The sequence below is a fragment of the Calypte anna genome, chromosome 2 (assembly GCF_003957555.1).
Source record: "Calypte anna isolate BGI_N300 chromosome 2, bCalAnn1_v1.p, whole genome shotgun sequence".
Classification (NCBI taxonomy): domain Eukaryota; kingdom Metazoa; phylum Chordata; class Aves; order Apodiformes; family Trochilidae; genus Calypte; species Calypte anna.
In genome coordinates this window covers 61,689,025-61,709,248 of record NC_044245.1, presented here as the reverse complement: position 1 = coordinate 61,709,248, position 20,224 = coordinate 61,689,025, and the positions used below count along the sequence as shown (strand labels likewise).

Here is a 20,224-nt window from a genome sequence, read left to right as displayed (position 1 = left end):
CATTTGGAAAATAGGCAAGGTTTTGAAAAAAGTCCCTGAAAACAAAGATAAGTACATACATGCAAGAATATAAATGCCATCATTTTCATAATGAGCTATTAGAGTATTCTCTCTTGCATCTCCTTGCTCTTTTCCTTGTATTCCTCCAAGTCATCTCATTACAGTTTCTCAGGTGCTGACTAGGAGATCTGATTTACAAGTATTCCTATGGAAAGCTACACACTGCAGAAGAATTCTAGGACCCGTTCTCACAATCTCCAAAATACAAATTTTACAACTAAAATTTAAACATTCTCAAATTTGCTAGACTGGAGACTCAGAAGCAGGAAAAGGGAGGGGCAGAAAAACAGCCACACCCTTTCCAACAAGATTCCCTTTAAGGGCAATTACAGACTCCCCTAAGATTCACTCAGTGGCAAACACCTTCAGGATATACTGTAACAAAAAAAAATGAGTTTTACTGTCTGGTTTTTACATTTCTAGTATTTCTAGTTCACAACATTCTGAAATAGGGGTATTTGTCTCCTACTTGCACAGATTCAGACAGCTATGTGATGACTGCAACATTATGACACATCACTTCTGCTCTTGAACTCCTCCCCTTAGAGGGCAAAACCAGCTAGAACCAAGTAGCGCTGGTGAGGCCACACCTTGAGTACTGTGTCCAGTTCTGGGCCCCTCAGTTCAGGAAGGAGATTGTGGTGCTGGAACAGGTCCAGAGAAGAGCAAGGAGGCTGTGAAGGGATCCAGCACAAGTCCTGTGAGGAAGGACTGAGGGAGCTGGGGCTGTTCAGCCTGGAGAAGAGGAGGCTCAGGGGAGACCTCATCACTCTCTACAACTCCCTGAAAGGAGGGTGTAGCCAGGGGGGGGTTGGTCTCTTTTCCCAGGCAACTCTCAGCAAGACAAGAGGGCATGGTCTCAAGTTGTGCCAGGGGAGGTTTAGGTTGGATATTAGAAAGAATTTCTTACAGAGAGGGTGATCAAGCATTGGAATGGGCTGCCCAGGGAAGTAGTGGATTCTCCATCCCTGGAGATATTTAAAAAGAGACTGGATGTGGCACTCAGTGCCATGGTCTGGTAACTGCAGCGGTGGTTCAAGGGTTGGACTTGACGATTTCAGAGGTCCTTTCCAACCAATTCTATGATTCTATAAGTAAGTTGTTAGGTACAACAGTGAACAGTCAGCCTCTTCATGGCTTCACCTCCAACCCAGAACATGTTAAGCAAATCTTGACAGCAATAAACTGCAATTGGTTCCATGATCTAACAGTTAAACTAAAACTCAGATGTATGGGAATCAGAATCATTAAAAGCTCCGCTGCACAACAATTTTAAAAGAATCTCTCTAAAATGGGAATTAAGAGAATCTTAACAAGAACTTAAAATCACAACCACTCACATCGTACAACTACTGTAACCTAGCCACACTGACAAGTACTGACAAAGCGCTGGCATTTAATATTCAAAGCCTTAATCCACTAAAAAGTCTCAAGTGCTTCATATTAGGTACTGTAATGTCTAGGCTTTACGTGCCTGACCATTGCAGTGCTAAAACCATACCAAGTTTTCCAAAACATCTAAAAGTCACGTGTCAGCTGTGTGACACAAAATTAAGTCCTGCATATTATGTAGCCTCCTCTAAAAAACAAGGAAGAGTAAAACAGAGTGGTTTCTCCCACGTAACAGATTAAGTTGCAGAGACAGAACTACATGCAGACAGACACTCCTGTCTGCTCAAAACACACTATTTGCAATCTGTCACGCAGGCAGAACCGTGCAGTTTTTTAAGCCAGTTTCCTGCTTTGTTTTCTTCAAAGCAGGTGCTGAGGAAGCATTGGTCAGCATATATATTTCTCATATAAAACAAAAGCTTAGTCCAAAGACAGGTGTTTGGCCTTTGAGGATAATGCAGCTTGAAGAAACAGATCTGAGATATAAGGCCAAATGTGAGACAACTTAAGCAGTTTGAGAAAAATCCACAATCAAATGAATACAGGCTGTGGTCCTTGGAACAGACTTGCCTAAGTGCTACAGGAGTTATTTATACCATCTCTTGAATTGTTCCCAAACTGAAGAGCTTCTTTCCTTCCTTTTTAAGATCCACTTCACTGCAAACTTCAACAATAGGCTCTTACTGTTGTTGAGGCTTTTGAAAAGAATTCTTTGTTCTCCTATCTGAGAATTTCTCAGTGTCCTATAGTTCAGAGCTGTTATTTTTCTCTATGAGCTTTTCAAGGAAGGCAGGTGTGTCCTTATCCACAAACTGACTCTTGTCCAGTTCAAGTTAATAAACAAATGGTAGGTAGTAAAGCTATAGTGCTCAAAACATCTCTGGTTAACCTACCAGATAAAACTCACTCCTTTTCCAGATCAAGGCAGACTTATTCTGTTCTATAACCACATTCCCCTCCTTTCAACTCTACCATCCTGAACTATGAACACTGCAGTGCAAATGCAGTCACTGAGATGACTCAACACAGAACGTGTCCTGCAGAAACCAATTTTTGCTCATTCAAGTAAGAAGTACAGCAGAATTTGTGATTATGTACAACTCCTAAGATCTGGAATTTTACACAGGGGCTACAGCAGCCAGAGATGTATTTTAGCAGAAGTATATGACAGTTCATTTATCAAACCACCGATCTCAAACTTTCAGCTAATTAACCGTATCAACCTTCAAGATCACTTATGGGCCACAAAACTTCATAATATGACTAAAGTGAATGTGTCTGGGTTTTTTTTTCTCCTCTCCATGGACCAGAGCCTTGGAATTCCAGTGTTCAGAGCTGTCTCTATGAAAACAAGTCCTCTTATGAGGTATAAATATGCTAATGCACAAATCCAGTTATGAGAAGACCACCTACTACAATTACAATCTTGCCTGGATTCTCCAGCTTTTGGGAGGAAGGAGTCACAAAAATTAAATTTTGTTTTAAGTGACACACACAATCCTCACAAAAGGCTCTTCCAGAGGACAAAAAAAGGAACACTATAGCTTAGATGTAAAAGTATTCCTCCTGAACAGGGCACTTTGAAGCTTGTATTCCTCCTAAACTGAGTCACTAGCTCTCAGATGAGTTAGCCCCTATAAAAATGAGAAGTCTGCTTCTGTGAAGATGTCAATTGAGCATGACAGTATGAGATGTAAAAAATCCTCCACAAAACAAACCCCCAAGCTCTCAGGTGTTATCAAGTTATTTACATTTTCAATGCAGTTTACCTGCGTATTTTGTGGTGTTTGATTCATCCATGGACCAGAAGCAGTAATCAAAGGCAAACACCTGTAGAAGCACATAAAAAGACAAATTAGGAAATCTGGCTACATGACATATCTATTAAAGCAGTACAAATCCATGACTATTTAATTGCAGTTAGACTCTACTGCTTTGGTGGACCCTGAATCAGAACTGTAAAAAGTCTTCAGCAGCAGAAATACGTCTGGGAAATCCTGAGAGCTGCAGAACAGCAACAATACTTTTCTATCTGTATTATACACAGCACAAAATACTGTTTACTGTACCCCTTAATACAGACTTCAAAACACAACCAAAGCCTAACAATTAGCTCCACTCTACTTCAGGCACCAATGCTGACAGAAGTTTCCTGCCAAAAGTAATGAAACAGCATTGAATGTATTTGATATACAAAACTTGGCAAGATGACTATTTAGCAGACATCAATACAAGATGCACAAAAGTTTTCCTGTGGGTTGGGCTTCTGATGCTTTAAGAGCATTACTATTTACAAGCCTAAGGGGCAAATAAATGGTATTAGATTACCTAATACCTAAAATAAAGAGTACAGTACTGGATCTCAATAGATGAAGTTGAAAAACTACAAGTAGAAGAAGCATCTACATTAGACAAGCTATCAAGAGCCTGCTCCAATGAAGACTTAAAATCACTTCAGTCACAAATTCCAGCTGGACAGAAAAAGAACGAGATTCAATATTGTGTTCAGTAGATTTGTGGAACTGGAACAATGTCCTGTAAAACCACTTAACACATTGGGATTTGATCCAAGTTATTCTTTCTGCACATTTCAGTACATCATGGTACAGACATTTAACACTGCCACAAACACACCTTAAGCTGCAGTGTATTTCCCAGACTTTACCATGGTAAACTGACTGTGGCTGAGTTAACAATACAGATTGTACTGATTCTTTTTTTCTTTGGAGATCCCAAGAGGTGAGGGAAGAAAGCCAAACAACTTTCTTTACCAAAGCTTTGGGCCAATATTTTCTTTGCCTTGTCTTCCAAGAGCTGACCTCCTTAGTGAGGCAAACCATGCAGCTCAATGGAACGCAAGAGCCACAGGCAGGAATGCCTCATTCCCTACAAGACAAACTGTGAAGTGAGGAAGAAGATGGATTACTTCCTCTTTATTTTGGGGGATGTAGAACATCTGGGAATCCCTGCTATTGCAGAACTGCTACGTAATATAATCTATATATGTGTCATAAGCTAACTCTTCCCAAAATTTATGTTTCTGGAAGTATTTCAGAAGGATAAAACGAGGTAGTCGGTAACCTCGCTTCCTTCCCTTCCCCCCTACCTTAACATAAAACACATCGAATGGCCTGAGAGAAGACTCAGTACAGAGAAAACACTTACTCCACAAGAGTAAAGTGAGTTCTGGAATTCCCTTCTGAAGAGAAAACAAGCAAACAAAACCCCATAATAATAATAATCTAACAGGGAGGTCTGAGTCACTTACTGCAGCACAAGCAGAAAGACACAATGAGTCACAATGTTCCCTGCTGTGACTTAAGTCTATGGTTTTGCCACTGGACTCCAAGCAAAATGCAGCAGTTACTTCACTTTATTTTCAGACCTCCACATAAGTAAGGAGCATTTTACATGACTTTCAAACATCTGTCAATTGTGCTTCCAATCTAACCATAAAGAACACTCATCAATAAGAATGCTCTAACCCTTCTCCTGACTTTATACAGTCCAAGAGTGAGTGTTTCTTTTCTCACATTCCATTTCTATGGACATTTTCCTCACGGGACCTGGTAACAATACCTGATTTCTCAGTGATCAAATGGCAAGCAGTTCAATTAAAAAACAAACCTAAAGCACAAAAAAACCCCCACAAAAAAACACCCAACCAAACAAAACAACCCACACAAAACTAAAAAAACAGTCGTAACACCAGATGCCCATTCCTCCCCCAAAAACGAAGTGTTACATGCAGTATATCTGACAGCCCAGTTAAAAAGGTTACCCAGCTACAAATGCTCATGTGTAATGACTTAAATGTCAATACAGTAGTACTGTAGGCCAATTTAATCTATTGTCCTACACATTTTCCCCCTTGTTAACATGGAAAATCACAACAGGATTAATCAGTTTAAAATCTGATCTTGCAAAGAGGCGTTAAAACCTAAAATACGTGCTTGTGGCTAAGTGTTGCTTATAGCCAAGTAGTTTTTAATTGGATTTTTTTTTCTAAAAACATAAAAAACTGGTCATACTGTTTTAAAAGTTCAAAAATGATAATGCAATAGAAAAAGAAAAATTCTCTCCCACAAAAAAACAAATGTAAATAAAGCATTTTAGCATGCTTTCATACTAAACATAAGAAGCCAGGACATGGACTCAGTCTATTTGTAAAATCTATTGTGGAAAATTGCCAAATCCTTCTAACATAAGTGACAAGATAATTTTTTAAATAGTGTCAGGCAAAAAGTGGAAACTGCTGGAGTATGCACTATCTGCAAAACATGCAGAGCAGCTGCAGTAAAACTCCCTTCTCGGTAAAACAAGCATACAAACATTTAAAGGATTACTTTGATTGGTGATGACAAAACAGCAAACAGCAACATCTCAGGCAACAATAGCCTAAAGAAGCACCTGACCAAAGTAATTTTCAGAACAACTCAGATCTTTGGGAAAACAGATTTCAAATGCAAGAATTAACAGAGTAAGAAATAATGCAGACAAAACCAAGACAGTTGTCCAAATCGGTGAGGCTCTTCTGCATGTACATAGCGAAGGAATTTAGTGGGAATGTAGGACAATGTCCTCAACATGAAAAGTGACCCTTTTGATCATTTTGTCTGAAGATACAAGATACTGAACCTATGCTGTGATGAAGAACAAAAAACCCTTTAAGTCTCATCTAAGGTATTCCTTTCTTTCTCCCATCTTAGCTGCTTAGTCTTCCTTAAATATTAAAATGATGGGTATTACTTTTGATAGGAATATACAAAATGATCTTTTCTTCATACTATTTTTTTTCTAAGATCAATTTCCCTGAAGAAGGTATTAAACCCTTGTCAATATGACTATCACAGCAATCAGAAGTTCTCTTAATGCTAAAGTCTCAGGCTCAAAGGCCAATACTCAAACTTAGCATTACTGGGCTTAGAAAATACCATTTTAGCTTTTTGATGAAAAAATGTGCTAACCAACTTGTGTCAAAAGTATTATTAACCAACTTGATCAAAACTACTACTGAAACGTATTGGAACAGAAATCTGTGAGACACAAAAAGAGCTTCTTAAACTTCAAGCATTCTCCGTGAATTAGTTTTTAAACTGCATTTTGGAAAATCTCTTCCAGTTAGGTGTTTTAACACTAAATGAAAAAAGCAAATAATTTTTGTTCGAAACTTAAAAGTTTTAAATAGTGACCTTTATCTCCACTAAGATTTCCTGAACGCTCAGTTTTTCTTCCAAGCATTTTGAGTAGGTCTCTATAACTATATGGACTAGTACTTCTTTCCTACTGCTCTGATGTCAATTCTATAGCCACTCTACCAGGAAGCTTAATGTATTTTCAGAAGGTAAGTAAAATGGAAAAAACATGAAAGACAGGTATACACCCACCTCACCGATCTGAGTAGGTCGGCATGAAACCACAAGCAGACAAATTCACACAGGTGTTGGCCAGTTCTCACAACCTGACCCAAAATTATCCTGGGCCTTTAAATTACAAAGGGAACTAACAAACAAGCCTTAAATCTTTCCTATTTTTGCAATATTCTGTACCTCATATTTCATTCTAGCTTGTAAAAAAGAAAGCTAGACTCTGCCATGTGAGAGTAGCAGCATGGGAAGGTTTTTCCCCAGCTCTATTATTCCAGTGTTTGATACTGCACAGTATTTTCAGTCTGAGTGGTATGATCACTGGAAAAAAGTTTGGACATCCCATTTACAGACATCTAGAAATAGCAGAGTAACAGATAGAGCTACAAGCAATGAAACAATTCACCAGGACAGATCTTGCACAATTGGAAGTCCATAGTAAAAATATGCATATGTGATCTTGGTATGTACTCATTGTATAATTCATTACAAGAATTTTACTTCACAAACATTATAGCACGAACACATCCAAAAGGGAAGTCAGGAGAAAGAATAAGGCACAATCAAGTGCTAAGATTGTATTCAGAGTCAACGTAAGTGTGCATATTACCCTGGGTAACAAGGTTATATAGGCCATTTCTAGGTGACAGAGAACAACAGTCAGAATGTTAGTAACTATTAAAACTGAAACAAAATACTTATTCTGGTAACCAAAAAGCTTAAGTAAAAAATATGGGGCTTTGATTCAGGTTTCCCAGAAAATGCCAGCAAAGCTGTTGGTTAGCTGTTTTGCTAACAAGACATCTAGAGTTTATGGCTTCCACATCAAAAGAGTGATGCGGGTTCACTCATCTGCCACATCAGTGAAAAATCTAGAGTTTTGTCTCTAATTCATCTGTATCTGTGTCTTAAAATGAGATTGCAGATTTCAGATTAGAAGGGGCTATTGTGCCTGACTGCTACAAAGCAGTAACTTCTCATAGAATGAGAAAAACCAAGGGGTATTAGCATTTTAAAAAGCCCAAACAGTATTCCGCAGAGCTCTTTTTTAATAAAGCCCCTGGTCAATCGTTTGAAGAATTATTAAAGGTTTACATGCAGGTAAACTTATGGGAACTACTTACAGGTAATGAGTACCATATCCAATCTTAGTTACTTACCATGTTAAACCACGTGACATCATTAATTTAAGAAAGAGTCTGATTTCATATTCATTATCAGTTGTTTTGAAGCCTAATCCTCAGTCTAGACTAGACAGAGTCTGGGGCTTCAAGTATTTAGTAATGCATTGCCCAGACTGAACATCACCCCTAACATACACTGTCTATGCATCCATACAATACCATAAATGCAGAGCTCACAGGTTTATTAGCCATTTCCATAGAAAAGGAAAAATTAGCACAGCATACCATTTTAAACTTTAATTATGAGTGTTATCAATTTTCACCTGCCACAACCATGTATTACATAGTTTTTATTTGTTTTTTTTTCCAAATATGATTACTTAAAGCTAAAATAGTTTGTTCAATAGTTCATTCCCATTCTGGGAACAAGACACTATTTACTAAGAAGTTATTCTCTTCCGACACTTAAAAATTTATTAAAACATCAGAAATGTACATTTATATATATATGTATATATATATATGCACACACACAAATGAAATAGTCGTCTGACTCAAAGTAGATTTACACCCATATAAGACAGACATATGGATCAATATCCATCCCACTTTCTATTCTCAAAAGGCCTACAGAATGCCCTGCTACACTGGCAGAAGTCTCATGAGACTTTCACACAGTTTCTTGAAGAAGAACACAGAGAATAATGGAAACTAAAGCCTCATTCAGAGCTAACTATAGCTTTTTGCTGTAAAAAGTACCATCCCATAGAAAGGATAAAATTAACATTAAATTGCTGAAGCGGGATACCAAGACAGTATTTTGTATGTGCTAAGACATAGTTGACACAGTCCTTGAATCTTATCTTTGCCCGGCCCTGTACCAATACTGTATTTCTCATCCTAGTAAGGCTCCTTCTTTATCTCAATAGCTAGATAGCACTCATTGTCCCTTAACCAATTTTACACAAATTTGTAATTGATTGCATTGAGGAATTAATAACAAGAACAGTTTGGGTTTTTGCCACCTTAGAAAAACTTGATTAAAGTACTGTAACTTCTAAGCAGAATTATGTGCAATGAAATATCTTACACAATACTTATGTATTCTTTCAAATGTTTTTATAAATGTGTTAAAAGCATGGCTTGTCCTGATCACAGATTTAACAAGCATGTGCCTTGCCTGCATGTCAGTTAAATTAAAATGCATATTTCTGGAATTATGAAGTCTTTAACTTAAGTATGAGGAATAGATTTTTATTAATGCATTTTTCTTTATCAAAGCTGTATGGATCACACACTACAGAAGCACACCTAACACTTATGTATTGCTCAATATTTTCAAATAGGTACAAATGCAAAAACAGACAAATTGCTTACCTTAGGTGGTTTTCTAGATGATTGGCAAAAAAACCAGCAATGATGAGAAGTATGAGTACACCATTCAAACAAAGGCACCAAAGAAAGAGAAAAGAAACAAAGTCAGTGTACATCATTACTATAATATGAAATTTTTTGTAATCTGCAATGTATTCAATAATAATTAGATGACTAGATATTCATGATACATCACAGATATTTAGCCAGTAAGTACTTAATTAATAATAGATACCCACATTAAAATGTCAGGTTCCTTATAGATATAAAAATCTAAGAGCCCTGAGTCCCAGAAGAAGGATGAGCATCAATTTTACTTTATCATGGGAGCCAAAATACAGGCCATCATTCAGAGCAACAAACCGAGCCTGCAAAATGTCAGACCAAGGTGCAAGGGTGAACCTCTGCTGACTTCAGCAGTGGTGGACATGCGAGACCAAGGTGAGAGTCAAAGGAATCTTTCTGGTAGAGATTCCAGAAATGTGAAGACAAATAAACCACTGTTTTCCCTAGCTGCAGAAAGAGTAGAGCATAGGAATTCAACACAAAAACACCACTGCCCTTCATGCACAACTCCCACGAGAGATGCCAGAAACAAAGCAGAGACAACAAACACCCAAACTAAAGATACCAGCTCAGGGTACTTCAAGTTGTCCTTCAATGCTTTTATGCTTATTCTGGCAGCTGTATGGCCACATAGTAAAGTAAATCAGTTCGTGTTTTTTTGGTGGGATCTGTTTCAAGTGAGATTGCTGCCCTGTCTCACTCTGCAGCCCTGTGCTAGAGAGGGGGTGAAAATATGACACAGAATTAGACTGAGACCATTCAAGAAAACTACAACCTTAGGCACATGTTTAAATTACATATTGAAGTAAGCCTGAAGTGACACAAAGAAGAAATTTCCACTTGTTCTTCACATCTAGAAAAAAAAATATACAGATGTGGATGGAGAAAAAAACCCACAATCGGACAGGTTTACAGACAAGAGCACAAGTGAAGAAAGTAGTAAGGTTTATAAGGACGTGGACAAAAGCTTTCTATCTACCCAGCAACAGACATACTACACAAAATTCAAAGATACCAAGAGGCTTCAGCCTCAGTTCAGAAACACAAACTTTCATCTGCCAGACTACATGTATGAACCCCATCGAGTCAGAGGGGAGGAAATAACACTTGAGCAGTTTTCTTAGCAACCCACAATACAATGGCTCAGCAAAAAAAAAGATGATGAGAAGCAAATCCACAAGCACTTTATGCAATCTTTTCTGCCTACTCTCAGCTCCTACCTCAGGTGACATGACTGCCCAGACCAGGAGTTACATAGCTGGTATATGGCACTGGTAGAATGCAAACACACTTTGCCTCAGAGCCAAACCACTCACGGCAGCTTTACCCTTTCATTAATGGTGACTACACAGGCTCAGCTCATAGCTAACTCATGCCCAGGTGGCTCAGAACTTCTGCAGAACACACTCTTATCTAACTGAAAAATACATTTAGCTATACCATGAATATTTTTCACTTTAAATGAATTTTCAGCTGTGATGAAAGTGCAATGTTATTAGACTGTCTAGCCAGAGTTCCAGCACCAACTCTGAACTTCCAGTTCCTAAGTGAAAGACAAGTTCCTATCCAAGGAAGTCATCCAAAAATTTTTGAAAGCTTTTAAATACACCTGTATCTTGAAAAATAACTTCAGAATACACCAGCTTTCCTGCCAGACTGATGCACAGTTTAGCAGAAGCCCTAAACAGTTTAACTGAAGTGAAAAAATGACAGAAAGCTTATGTTATAAGAGATCAATCAGACTTATAAGCCCAAATTGGAAAAGGTACAACAAGTCACTGACATAAATGAAAGGTCTGATACATTTCTTAAGATATTTACTCATGCAATGCAAGCCATTACCTTTTAGGAAGCTTCTTATTTTCCTCTGATGCTCATTTTAAGAAAAAATGTAACAGTGGCTTTTTAAACCACTGGTGGACAGCAGAGCTTCCCAGCTGGAAGCAAGATGCTCATCACTGATCTTCAAAGAATTACAGAATGCTAGGGGTTGGAAGGGACATCTGGAAATCATTTAGTCCAACTTCCCTTCTGGATTTCAAAAGAGTTTCCTATTGTATGTCACACTCAATAGCCCAAGAGGCTGGAGCAGTTAAGACCAAGCTAGCAACTGCACAAGTCACCTGCTAGCATCACAGGCAGCAACATTATTAAGAGGCTTTGGAATATGTCACCTGTATTGGCTTACAGGATAGATTTTTTTGAGCTATTTGGAAATTCCACCTAATCATTATCCTGGCAATGATTCAGACAGAGAGGCTCCAAAATACCTTCTTAAATCAAAGGACTCAGACTAACAAATAAAGAATTGTTTACAGTTTATGACAACTCACATCTGTAGCTGCTTGAAGATGTACTATAAAATTTGCATTAGTCTCAAACAATTTTTCACATAAGTTTGATTTTTTTTTTCTTAGCATGTGCTTCATGGCTTCTTTTCTGGCATCTTTCAGCTTCATAAATAATTAGATCTTTCTGAATTTTTACCAAACACTGACAAAACATGGTAATTTGGTGTCACATCTGGGGTGGGTGAGGGCAGAGACAGCAGATCAGGGGAGATACAACAATTACAATGTTTATTTCCCACAGCTTTAAAATCCATGTCTAATCATCCATGGTGTCAATGACAACATGTGAGTGTAGCTGTGGAATGACAACAAAATGTCCTCTAATGTGGAAAGCCAGTACACTTCAAGACATTATCAGTTACCTGATCTTGTAATACATCTACGTAAGAGGAGATTTTGGTTTAACCTGACAAAAGGCATCTTCCACCTGCACACTCAGATGGAAGAATGAGTTTTCTCACGTGCCTAGAACTCAAAACCAAAGCAAATACCAATGAGAGCCTGAAAAATACCCTTGCAGGTCTGAGTAAAAGTATGTATTTCAATGACTACAGCCCACCGAGTTTCTGAATCTCCTCCTGCCTTTGTCCTTGGGCCATCATGACTTTAGGAAAATACTACTAGAATGATTTTTTTAACTTTTCTTAGCACTGGGTCTGCTGAGTTCTACTCCTAGAATCTACTCAGGCTTTATCTTTTGCAACAGTATTAAGCCTCTCCTGTCCTGCTTGGCTAACAAACATCAAGATTGCAGGGTGTACAGTTATCTCAAATTCATATCCAGAAGAAGACGAACATTTTTTACAATGCCTTGTGTTGCTAAAGCTAGACTCATAATGCTTCTCACATTTGCTAAGAGAATTCATTCACAAAATGTCAATTCCAATGTTCAACACTAGTAGAATGAATGAGAACAGGTCTTCACTGCATTCATATTTTCTCTCTACTATCTACCCACTCGCTGCCTGTGACAACACACAATGAAAGGTGACACACACTTAGTACTTTAACAAAGGTTGTTCCTTTTTTTTCTTATTTTAACTAACTACATTATTTCACAGGCATCTCCCTATGTCATACAAAAAGTAGATTTATGCTGGCACTATATATTCTGACTAAGAAACTAGTCCCATGCTATAGGAAGCAACAGAAAACACTGTGAGCTTCCAGAAGTATATGATACTGTTACTTTAAAGACTTAAGTATTTTCAGAACTATACCAATGAGAATTATTCTTTTTAATCCCACAGCCAGCACTGTCAACAATTCCAACCAAATGTCAATTCTACCAGAAAGAAAAAAAAAACATTTTATAAATCACAAAACTTGTGATGAAAGATTGGGGTATTTTCTCCTTACTCCACACAATGCTGTTTCATAACTTCACCCTCTTCCAGTCAAGAATGTTCAGTAGGGTCAAGGTATACCTTCAAAATTGAGAACAAAGGTGTAAAATTAGGTACTCCTCATTGAAGGAGACGGAGGAATATGGCAGATTCCAGAGATGCTGGAGCAGTATTGGGAGATGATGCTGAAAACAGGGGTGGGGAGCACAAAGCTTCATCCTTGCATGTGCATAAAATCGTAACAAGTTCAGTAACCTGTTGAGATGATGTAACTGGGAATAGGTTGTAGAATAGTACAAAGAACTCACTCATTTTCTAGTACTTGAAATTTGTCAACAGAATCTGAACACCAGCTGTTCAAAACAAGTATTATGGTATTTTTTTGAGTGGGATTTTTCATTTTCTTTTGTTTTTTAATCAAGCTATTTTGCAACTCGGGCTGAAAATATCATCAATAGTGTGGGTCTGCCTCACTCAAAGGCAGAGTGCAAGGGAACAAACCAGTGGCAGGACCATCAGAATGAGTGCACCTTGCCTGGTTCCACTGAAGTAACTGCACTGCTTAGCCATGTCTATAAGGCTGCAGCAGGGACAGCAGACATCCAGCAGTCTTATCTGTAAATAATGTATATTATGTAGAAATGATGCTATTTTGCCTGTTCTCCACGAAAAGATCGCACAGCTCTAGATCCCTTTGTTGTCTCAAGGTTTATCAAAGCAGGCTGTTACTCTCAGGCTTGATACTAAGCATCTTAAAACCATGCCTATGTATTATTAATGGCCACTGGGCTACTTTACAAAAGCACTTATCTGGAAATAGATAGCAGTTTGCCATAGTAACAGTTTCAGGTGATCATGTACTACAAAACTATTGAACATAGACCACTTTCTCTACGAAGAACACAGCAAAAGGAGATGTGTTTGCCCATCTCCCCCCTTCTATTTTCTAAACACAGGAGAAGATCAAAGAAAGTATCAGGGGCAATGCCCTGAAAGAGTCCCAACTTTGTGCTTGGCTGGGGCACCCCCTGTACAGCTGGATAATGAAGCTGGCATTACAATTTGATACTAGGACTCCTGGAAGAGTTACTTTACATACTGCATAAGCACACATGCATACACAAATACAGTTAAGTTATTTCATATTCTTGCATAAGGTGGGCAGCACATGCTCCTTATCTGTTTAACCCTCCTCACCAGCAAAGGTCTATTCTATAGGCAAAACAATCCTTGAAAGAACAGCAAAATAAAAACATTTTAACAAGTAAAGCAATTTAAGCAAGTGGCTGCATAATAAGGTAGCAGCTGATCATAATCAGAAACACCACCAGAAACAGATGCATACTATAAAATTACAGAGCCCTCTCAGGCTTTATGGAAACACTGGTTTACAAACTGCCTATCTACTACATTCAGAGAAAGAAGACTGACAGTGAAATCAGAACTACAAATACAGCAGTGTAAGTTAAGAAAACAGTATTACAGTAGCAGAGCAATTGGGTATTTCACCTATAACATATGTCACCCATATTTCACCAAAACAGGGTTACATTCCAAGAACTTAAGTTCATTCACTACAACAGTAATGAACTATAAAAGAAAAAAAAGCCATTAAAGTAAGTGAAAGGCATAAAGGCATTACATTCTGACATTTACAAGATGGAAAACAGAATGTAACATGGGACTTCATACATCACTAGTCCCTAGCTTACCTTCACTCTAAATTCTGATTGTTTTTCTGCCCAAGGCATTATTATACCAATGTCACTAATTTGCTGATGTGAAGTTCAAGTGTTTCTAATCTTTACACTGAAGCACTGGCGCTCAGATAAAAACAACAGCCTGAAAAAGGGCTAGTCCATTCTGTCCTCCCTGCAGTAGCATGCTGCTTAGCAAACAGCAACCACCTTAGGAGAAAAGTCACCACACACAGTGAGATTAAGCTATCCATTTGCTTTGAAGTTTACCAAAAAAAAAAAAAAAAAAAAAAAAATTCTGTGTGCTCTGTCACATAAAACAGACCTTTTAAAGTAAGTTATCCCATTTCAGTTAACTTGATAAGTTAGGCAAGTTAAGGCCCAACTAAGGCAAAATGCAAAAAAAAAAATGACCAAAAAACTGTCATTCTGCTCTGCAGTAAAAGAGCTCTAACTCAATCCTGACTGCTGAGGCCCTGCCCAAAACCCCGTTAAATAATCTTTCTTCAAGTCTTTAATCATATTCACTCAAAGCTTATCCAAGACTCTAATTCAATAATAAGTATCTGCTACAGCTATCTGAAGTTCAGCATAACCACAATCACAACTGTATTAAATTTGGTTTTACTAGCACCCCAACTGGTCTCATAACAGAATGGCAAAGAAATGCAATTCTAGCTAACGATTCCTACCAGTAATATTTCACCAAGTAGTCTTCATCTTTTTAAGACTCTTTTTTTTCCCCTACTTTACAGTAAAACTGAATGCAAAAGAATCTAAACAAGGAGATATTTACTAATCAGGTTCAGAGGGATAAGGAAAAGAGGGAAAGGAAAAAAGAATACTACCTCAGGACCCAAAATCTGTTAGCTCTGAAGGCTAGCCTCCAATTAATTATGCTGAGCCTGAATGCAATGAAATTGCTGTCAGGGAAAACACAGTGTATTTTGCAAACTACATGAAAGCACACACTTGAAGTGTTGATAAAATTACTGTGGCGTTCATTAGGCACACATTATTCTTATTCTGTTGCATTTATTACTTGCTTTCTCGAAGAGAAAAACACCCCAAGCATTAACTGGCATTTCAACTCTGTGTAAAAACTGAATTGAGACTCAGACCCAACCAGCCAGTCACTTGGGTTAGCTACTCCCAGCTCCTAACTACCTTGTAAGTCTCCAAAGTCAGTGGAAACCATTCCCTTTCAACACTACTGCTCCTTCAGAATTCCTTCTGAAATGCTGGCTATAAGAACCACCAAAAAACACTAACCTGCAGTGGAGATACACCCCCAGTGGGAGAAGTGCTCAAAGCTATTTGAAAAATTTACCACTATTTTATGACTATACACAGCATTTATTGCAAGACTTCAAAAGCACATGAAGTCAATTTGATAAACAACACAGAAATTCATAAATTAAACTCAACTTTCTTAGTTTGCCTTTTAAAGGCTTGAACATTAGAATTTGCTACCAAGATTTAAGTAGTGATTAGCAGCTTTGTTGACAAGGATCAAGAGTCAGTGGAAAGAACTTAACTGCAGGTGTTAATGGAGCAACCAGATCTGAACCTTGGTTGTAACACCTTACTTTCCTCAGTAAATGGAAAAAAATTTAAAAACCCAAAACAACGACAGCAACAAAACCCACTACTTTTTCTGGGAGGTAAGCATATCCTTTCTTAGTCAATCAGGACAAGGACACAGTTGAGAAGTTTTTCAAGATACAAGGGTGACAGTCGTGACCATGTGTTCAGGCTGAACAATTGACAAGAACTCCTTCAGTCTCACTGTCACATTCCCTAACCACAACAGGGAAAATGATCCTTCAAATTTTATCTATTTACGTTACTAATGAGATTTCAAGAGAGATGCTAATTGAGCTTGACACTTCATTCTTTCACATGGCTCTATAAATGTATGTGAGCATTATTTAAATGTAACTCATGTATGAAAAAATTGTCTAAGACTCAAAGTTCACAATTTCGTTTCATTCTAGCATGCTTTTTCAGTAAAATTATTAAATGAACTGACCAGAAAGAAAAAAAATTACTCTTCATTAATTTCTACTTGAAATTAACTTTCTACAGGTTTGATGACAATACACATCAGCAGAACAATTTCCATCCCCTCACAGAGAAGATTTTGCAGAAGTCTCTGTCAGCTGGCTGCAACAGCTGTTTATTGAGATCACACTGCTTGCTCTAACAGTGCTAGCAACTGCTACCATTTGCCAGAAATTGGACACTATGAAAAGATGATGATGATGGTGATTGATAGGATAGAAAAGGTTTATCGTATGGAACAACATGCCAAGAACATAAACTCATATCAACACTCCATAAATAGACAAAGTGAGTAAGGTCTCCTTAGTTTTTGCAGGACCAACACCTAGAAGTCCTGAGGAGACTTTACTCTTGTATGGCACTCATACAAGAAAGGTCTCTAGAGATCTCTTCACTTATCTCTACAAATCTTTCACAGCATTCTAGTTAGCTGTAGTTAATGCAGTGTACCATGAAATAAACCATAAAAGTTACCCAAAGGCTTGAAAAATTCTTCACATTGTGTGCTCCAAGTTCATCAGCTAACAAAAAGAGAAGGACTACCAAGGCAGCCAACAATCTTCACAGAGAGAAGATACCAAGCACTACATTACTGAACCAGTAAGGAAGGAAAGACACAATCAGAATTAAATTCTAGGAAACAAGAAAAAATAATTTCATGGAATCATAGAATCATAGAATTGGCTGGGTTGGAAGGGACCTCAGAGATCATCGAGTCCAACCCTTGATCCACTACCGCTGCAGTTACCAGATCATGGCACTGAGTGCCACATCCAGTCTCTTTTTAAATATCTCCAGGGACAGAGAATCCACTACTTCCCTGGGCAGCCCATTCCAAGGTCTGATCACCCTCTCTGTAAAGAAACTCTTTCTAATGTCCAACCTAAACCTCCCCTGGCACAACTTAAGACTGTGCCTTTTTTTTTTTTCCAGCAGAAAAGAGTGGCAACTGCAACAGTATTCATAAATTTTCCATCTGAGGGTTTCAGACAGAGTTTAGATGCCCTTCTGGTACACCAAAAAACATAGACAAGCTACTTGTCTGAACACCTTGTCAGAGAACAAATCCTATATAACAGGGGAGGCAAGACAAAAAATTTAACAGGCTCCCCTTTCCACAGTAACCTATGAACTGTGACAATTTGTATAAATGTTACGTTGCATTTCTTCTGCACAAGTCTGGATCTCTCCCATGGGAAAGAGTCATCCACCAACTTCTCCAGCAAGAGCCCTTCCTATGGGCTGCAGTTCTCCCAGCTGCTGCAGGATGTGTTGCTTCCACAGGGTGCAGTCCTTCAGGAGCTGACTGCTTCAGTGTGGGTCCCCTCCAGGGACACAAGACCTGCCACCAAACCTGGGCTCCTCTCTGCACGGGTTCCTGCCAGGAGCCTGCTCCAACAGTCTTTCTCCTCCTGTACAGAAAGCTTTCCTGATTTATGATATTGAAGGAATTTTATCTCATTTATTTGTTCTTGTCCTCAAATTTAACACTTCAACCAAACACAGCTTTCTACATTTCTTTTTATATAGATTCTTCAGTCCGCAATCCATCTTAACTTCAAATCAATTTTACGCTTCTTAAAACAGCAAATCTGAAATGTAGAGAATATTCCAAAAGTTCTGTGAAGTGTCTTTGAGAATCACCTAGTTGCTATGTTGTATTTATGCTGCAGTGTATATGAAGTAATATTTGCATTTAAAACAGTTTGGAAAATAAGACCCTTCTTAGAAATAAAAATATTTTTTCATAGAAAGCATAACTCTTTAGACTTCGCTATACTCCTATAGTACTCTTGAACTGTTGCCCACATTCTCTTTAGCTTACAAAGAGAATTATGATGAAATTTAGTCTGCATTAGAGACTAGAAAGAAAGGAGGCAAGAACCATAGAAATGGCTAATTTTTGAAAGCTGAAGAACTACTTTAACTAGCAAATTATTTCTGAGAACATCTCAGAACCAGAGAAAGGAATACTTTGAAAGCGGAGATTGTATCTTCAATTAGGCTGCAGGTGAAATAGTTTTCTCTCCATGGGGGATGAGGATGAAGAACAGGTAGGGTTTCAAGCACGTATGCTCTGTTTCAGGTCTCAGGCAGAATGAGTAAGCTTCAGATTAACAGCCACTGGCAACACTTGCCCTAAGAATATCTCACTGTAATAATAGTTCAAGAGGCAAAGCCAGTTTAAGAAATTTCTGCTCTTTTCCAGCTTCTGAATGTGCCACAGTCACATTCAGCTGTGCCTCAGCCAGATAAATGCAGGGCAAGGGGGGTGAGAGTGTCCAGGGGAGCATTAGTTTACTTAATATTAAAACTTATCTTCACCAATTTATTTTACAGAACCAGAAACCAGTTTGCACCATTGCACCAATGCAAGGAATGTGCACGGTCAATATTGATGGCAACTTGGAACATGAGCCCAGGGAGAGGGAGGTAAAGTAGGACATGACTGCTTGGCCTCTGGCATATTATAAAAGCAGCAGATTCTGACTCTGACAGTCATCAGACCCTTTAATCAAGGCACCTGAAGAACATAACAAAACTCAGAAGCAGCCTAGTGCAGGTACAGGACATGGGCATTCTTGCCCACCCTTGGCACCAAGAAACTCAGGTAGAATTCACTGCTATGTTTGAGCTTGATGGCCTTCGATAATTTTCCTTCCATATCAATTTACCTGATCATTCTTTTAGTTACATGGATTTTTAGAAGTGACATAATCCTATGATAAAGTCCACAGCTTAATTATGTTTGTATCTTTGTATTCCTAAATACTCAACTCCTAAAAATTTAACGTAAAGTCCCACTCCTGAAAGACAGAAGGCAGTAAATAATTCCTTCCATTATTCATGGACATACAGATCTCTAATTATATCCCTTTCTCATCCCCAGCTGTCTTCTAGACCAAAGACTTCTCATTTATTAGTTCCACATGTAAAAAGGGGTCTGTAAGAAGCTCAGCACTCCTACTGACATTCTTTACCTCTTCCTAGTTTCACTACACCTTTTGGGGACTAGAGTGCCAATATAAAGCAGAGCAGCCCAGATCCCTTTGCAATGACAGAGACACAAAGCTTCCTCCCTCATTCCTTGCTCTTTTCCCCAGTAGATCCTAACCATCCCTTCCTGGTTTTCACCCATTTGCTGAGCATTAAGCTTATGTTTCCCTTGATCCAGCCTAACTCCAACATGATTCTCCTGAGAACAGGGAGTCCAGAAACCACTGCAGAGTCTGTAAGGGAAGAAGCGCTTTGTGTTTGCCAGCAAGTTTTGTGTACCCTCTCATCAGCCAGCCACAACCCACCTGAAATTCCTCCCACAGACTTCTGTGGCTGGCACACTAACAGCAGCAGCATAATGCATACCAGCATTCACCCTTTTCCAGT

General features: G+C 38.4%; 1 protein-coding gene across 4 annotated transcripts in view; it reads right to left on the bottom strand.

Moving 5' to 3' along the window:
• The window catches only part of KIF13A (kinesin family member 13A), a 109,512-nt gene that overhangs the window by 60,508 nt on the left and 28,780 nt on the right, over window positions 1-20,224 (bottom strand). For all 4 annotated transcript variants that reach the window (XM_030444231.1, XM_030444232.1, XM_030444233.1 and 1 more), the window contains exons 3-4: window positions 9,320-9,332; window positions 3,222-3,282 (exon numbers count right to left, since the gene is read on the bottom strand). In XM_030444231.1, coding sequence (XP_030300091.1) covers window positions 3,222-3,282; window positions 9,320-9,332 — 74 coding nt within the window. The remainder of the gene's footprint in view (window positions 1-3,221; window positions 3,283-9,319; window positions 9,333-20,224) is intronic.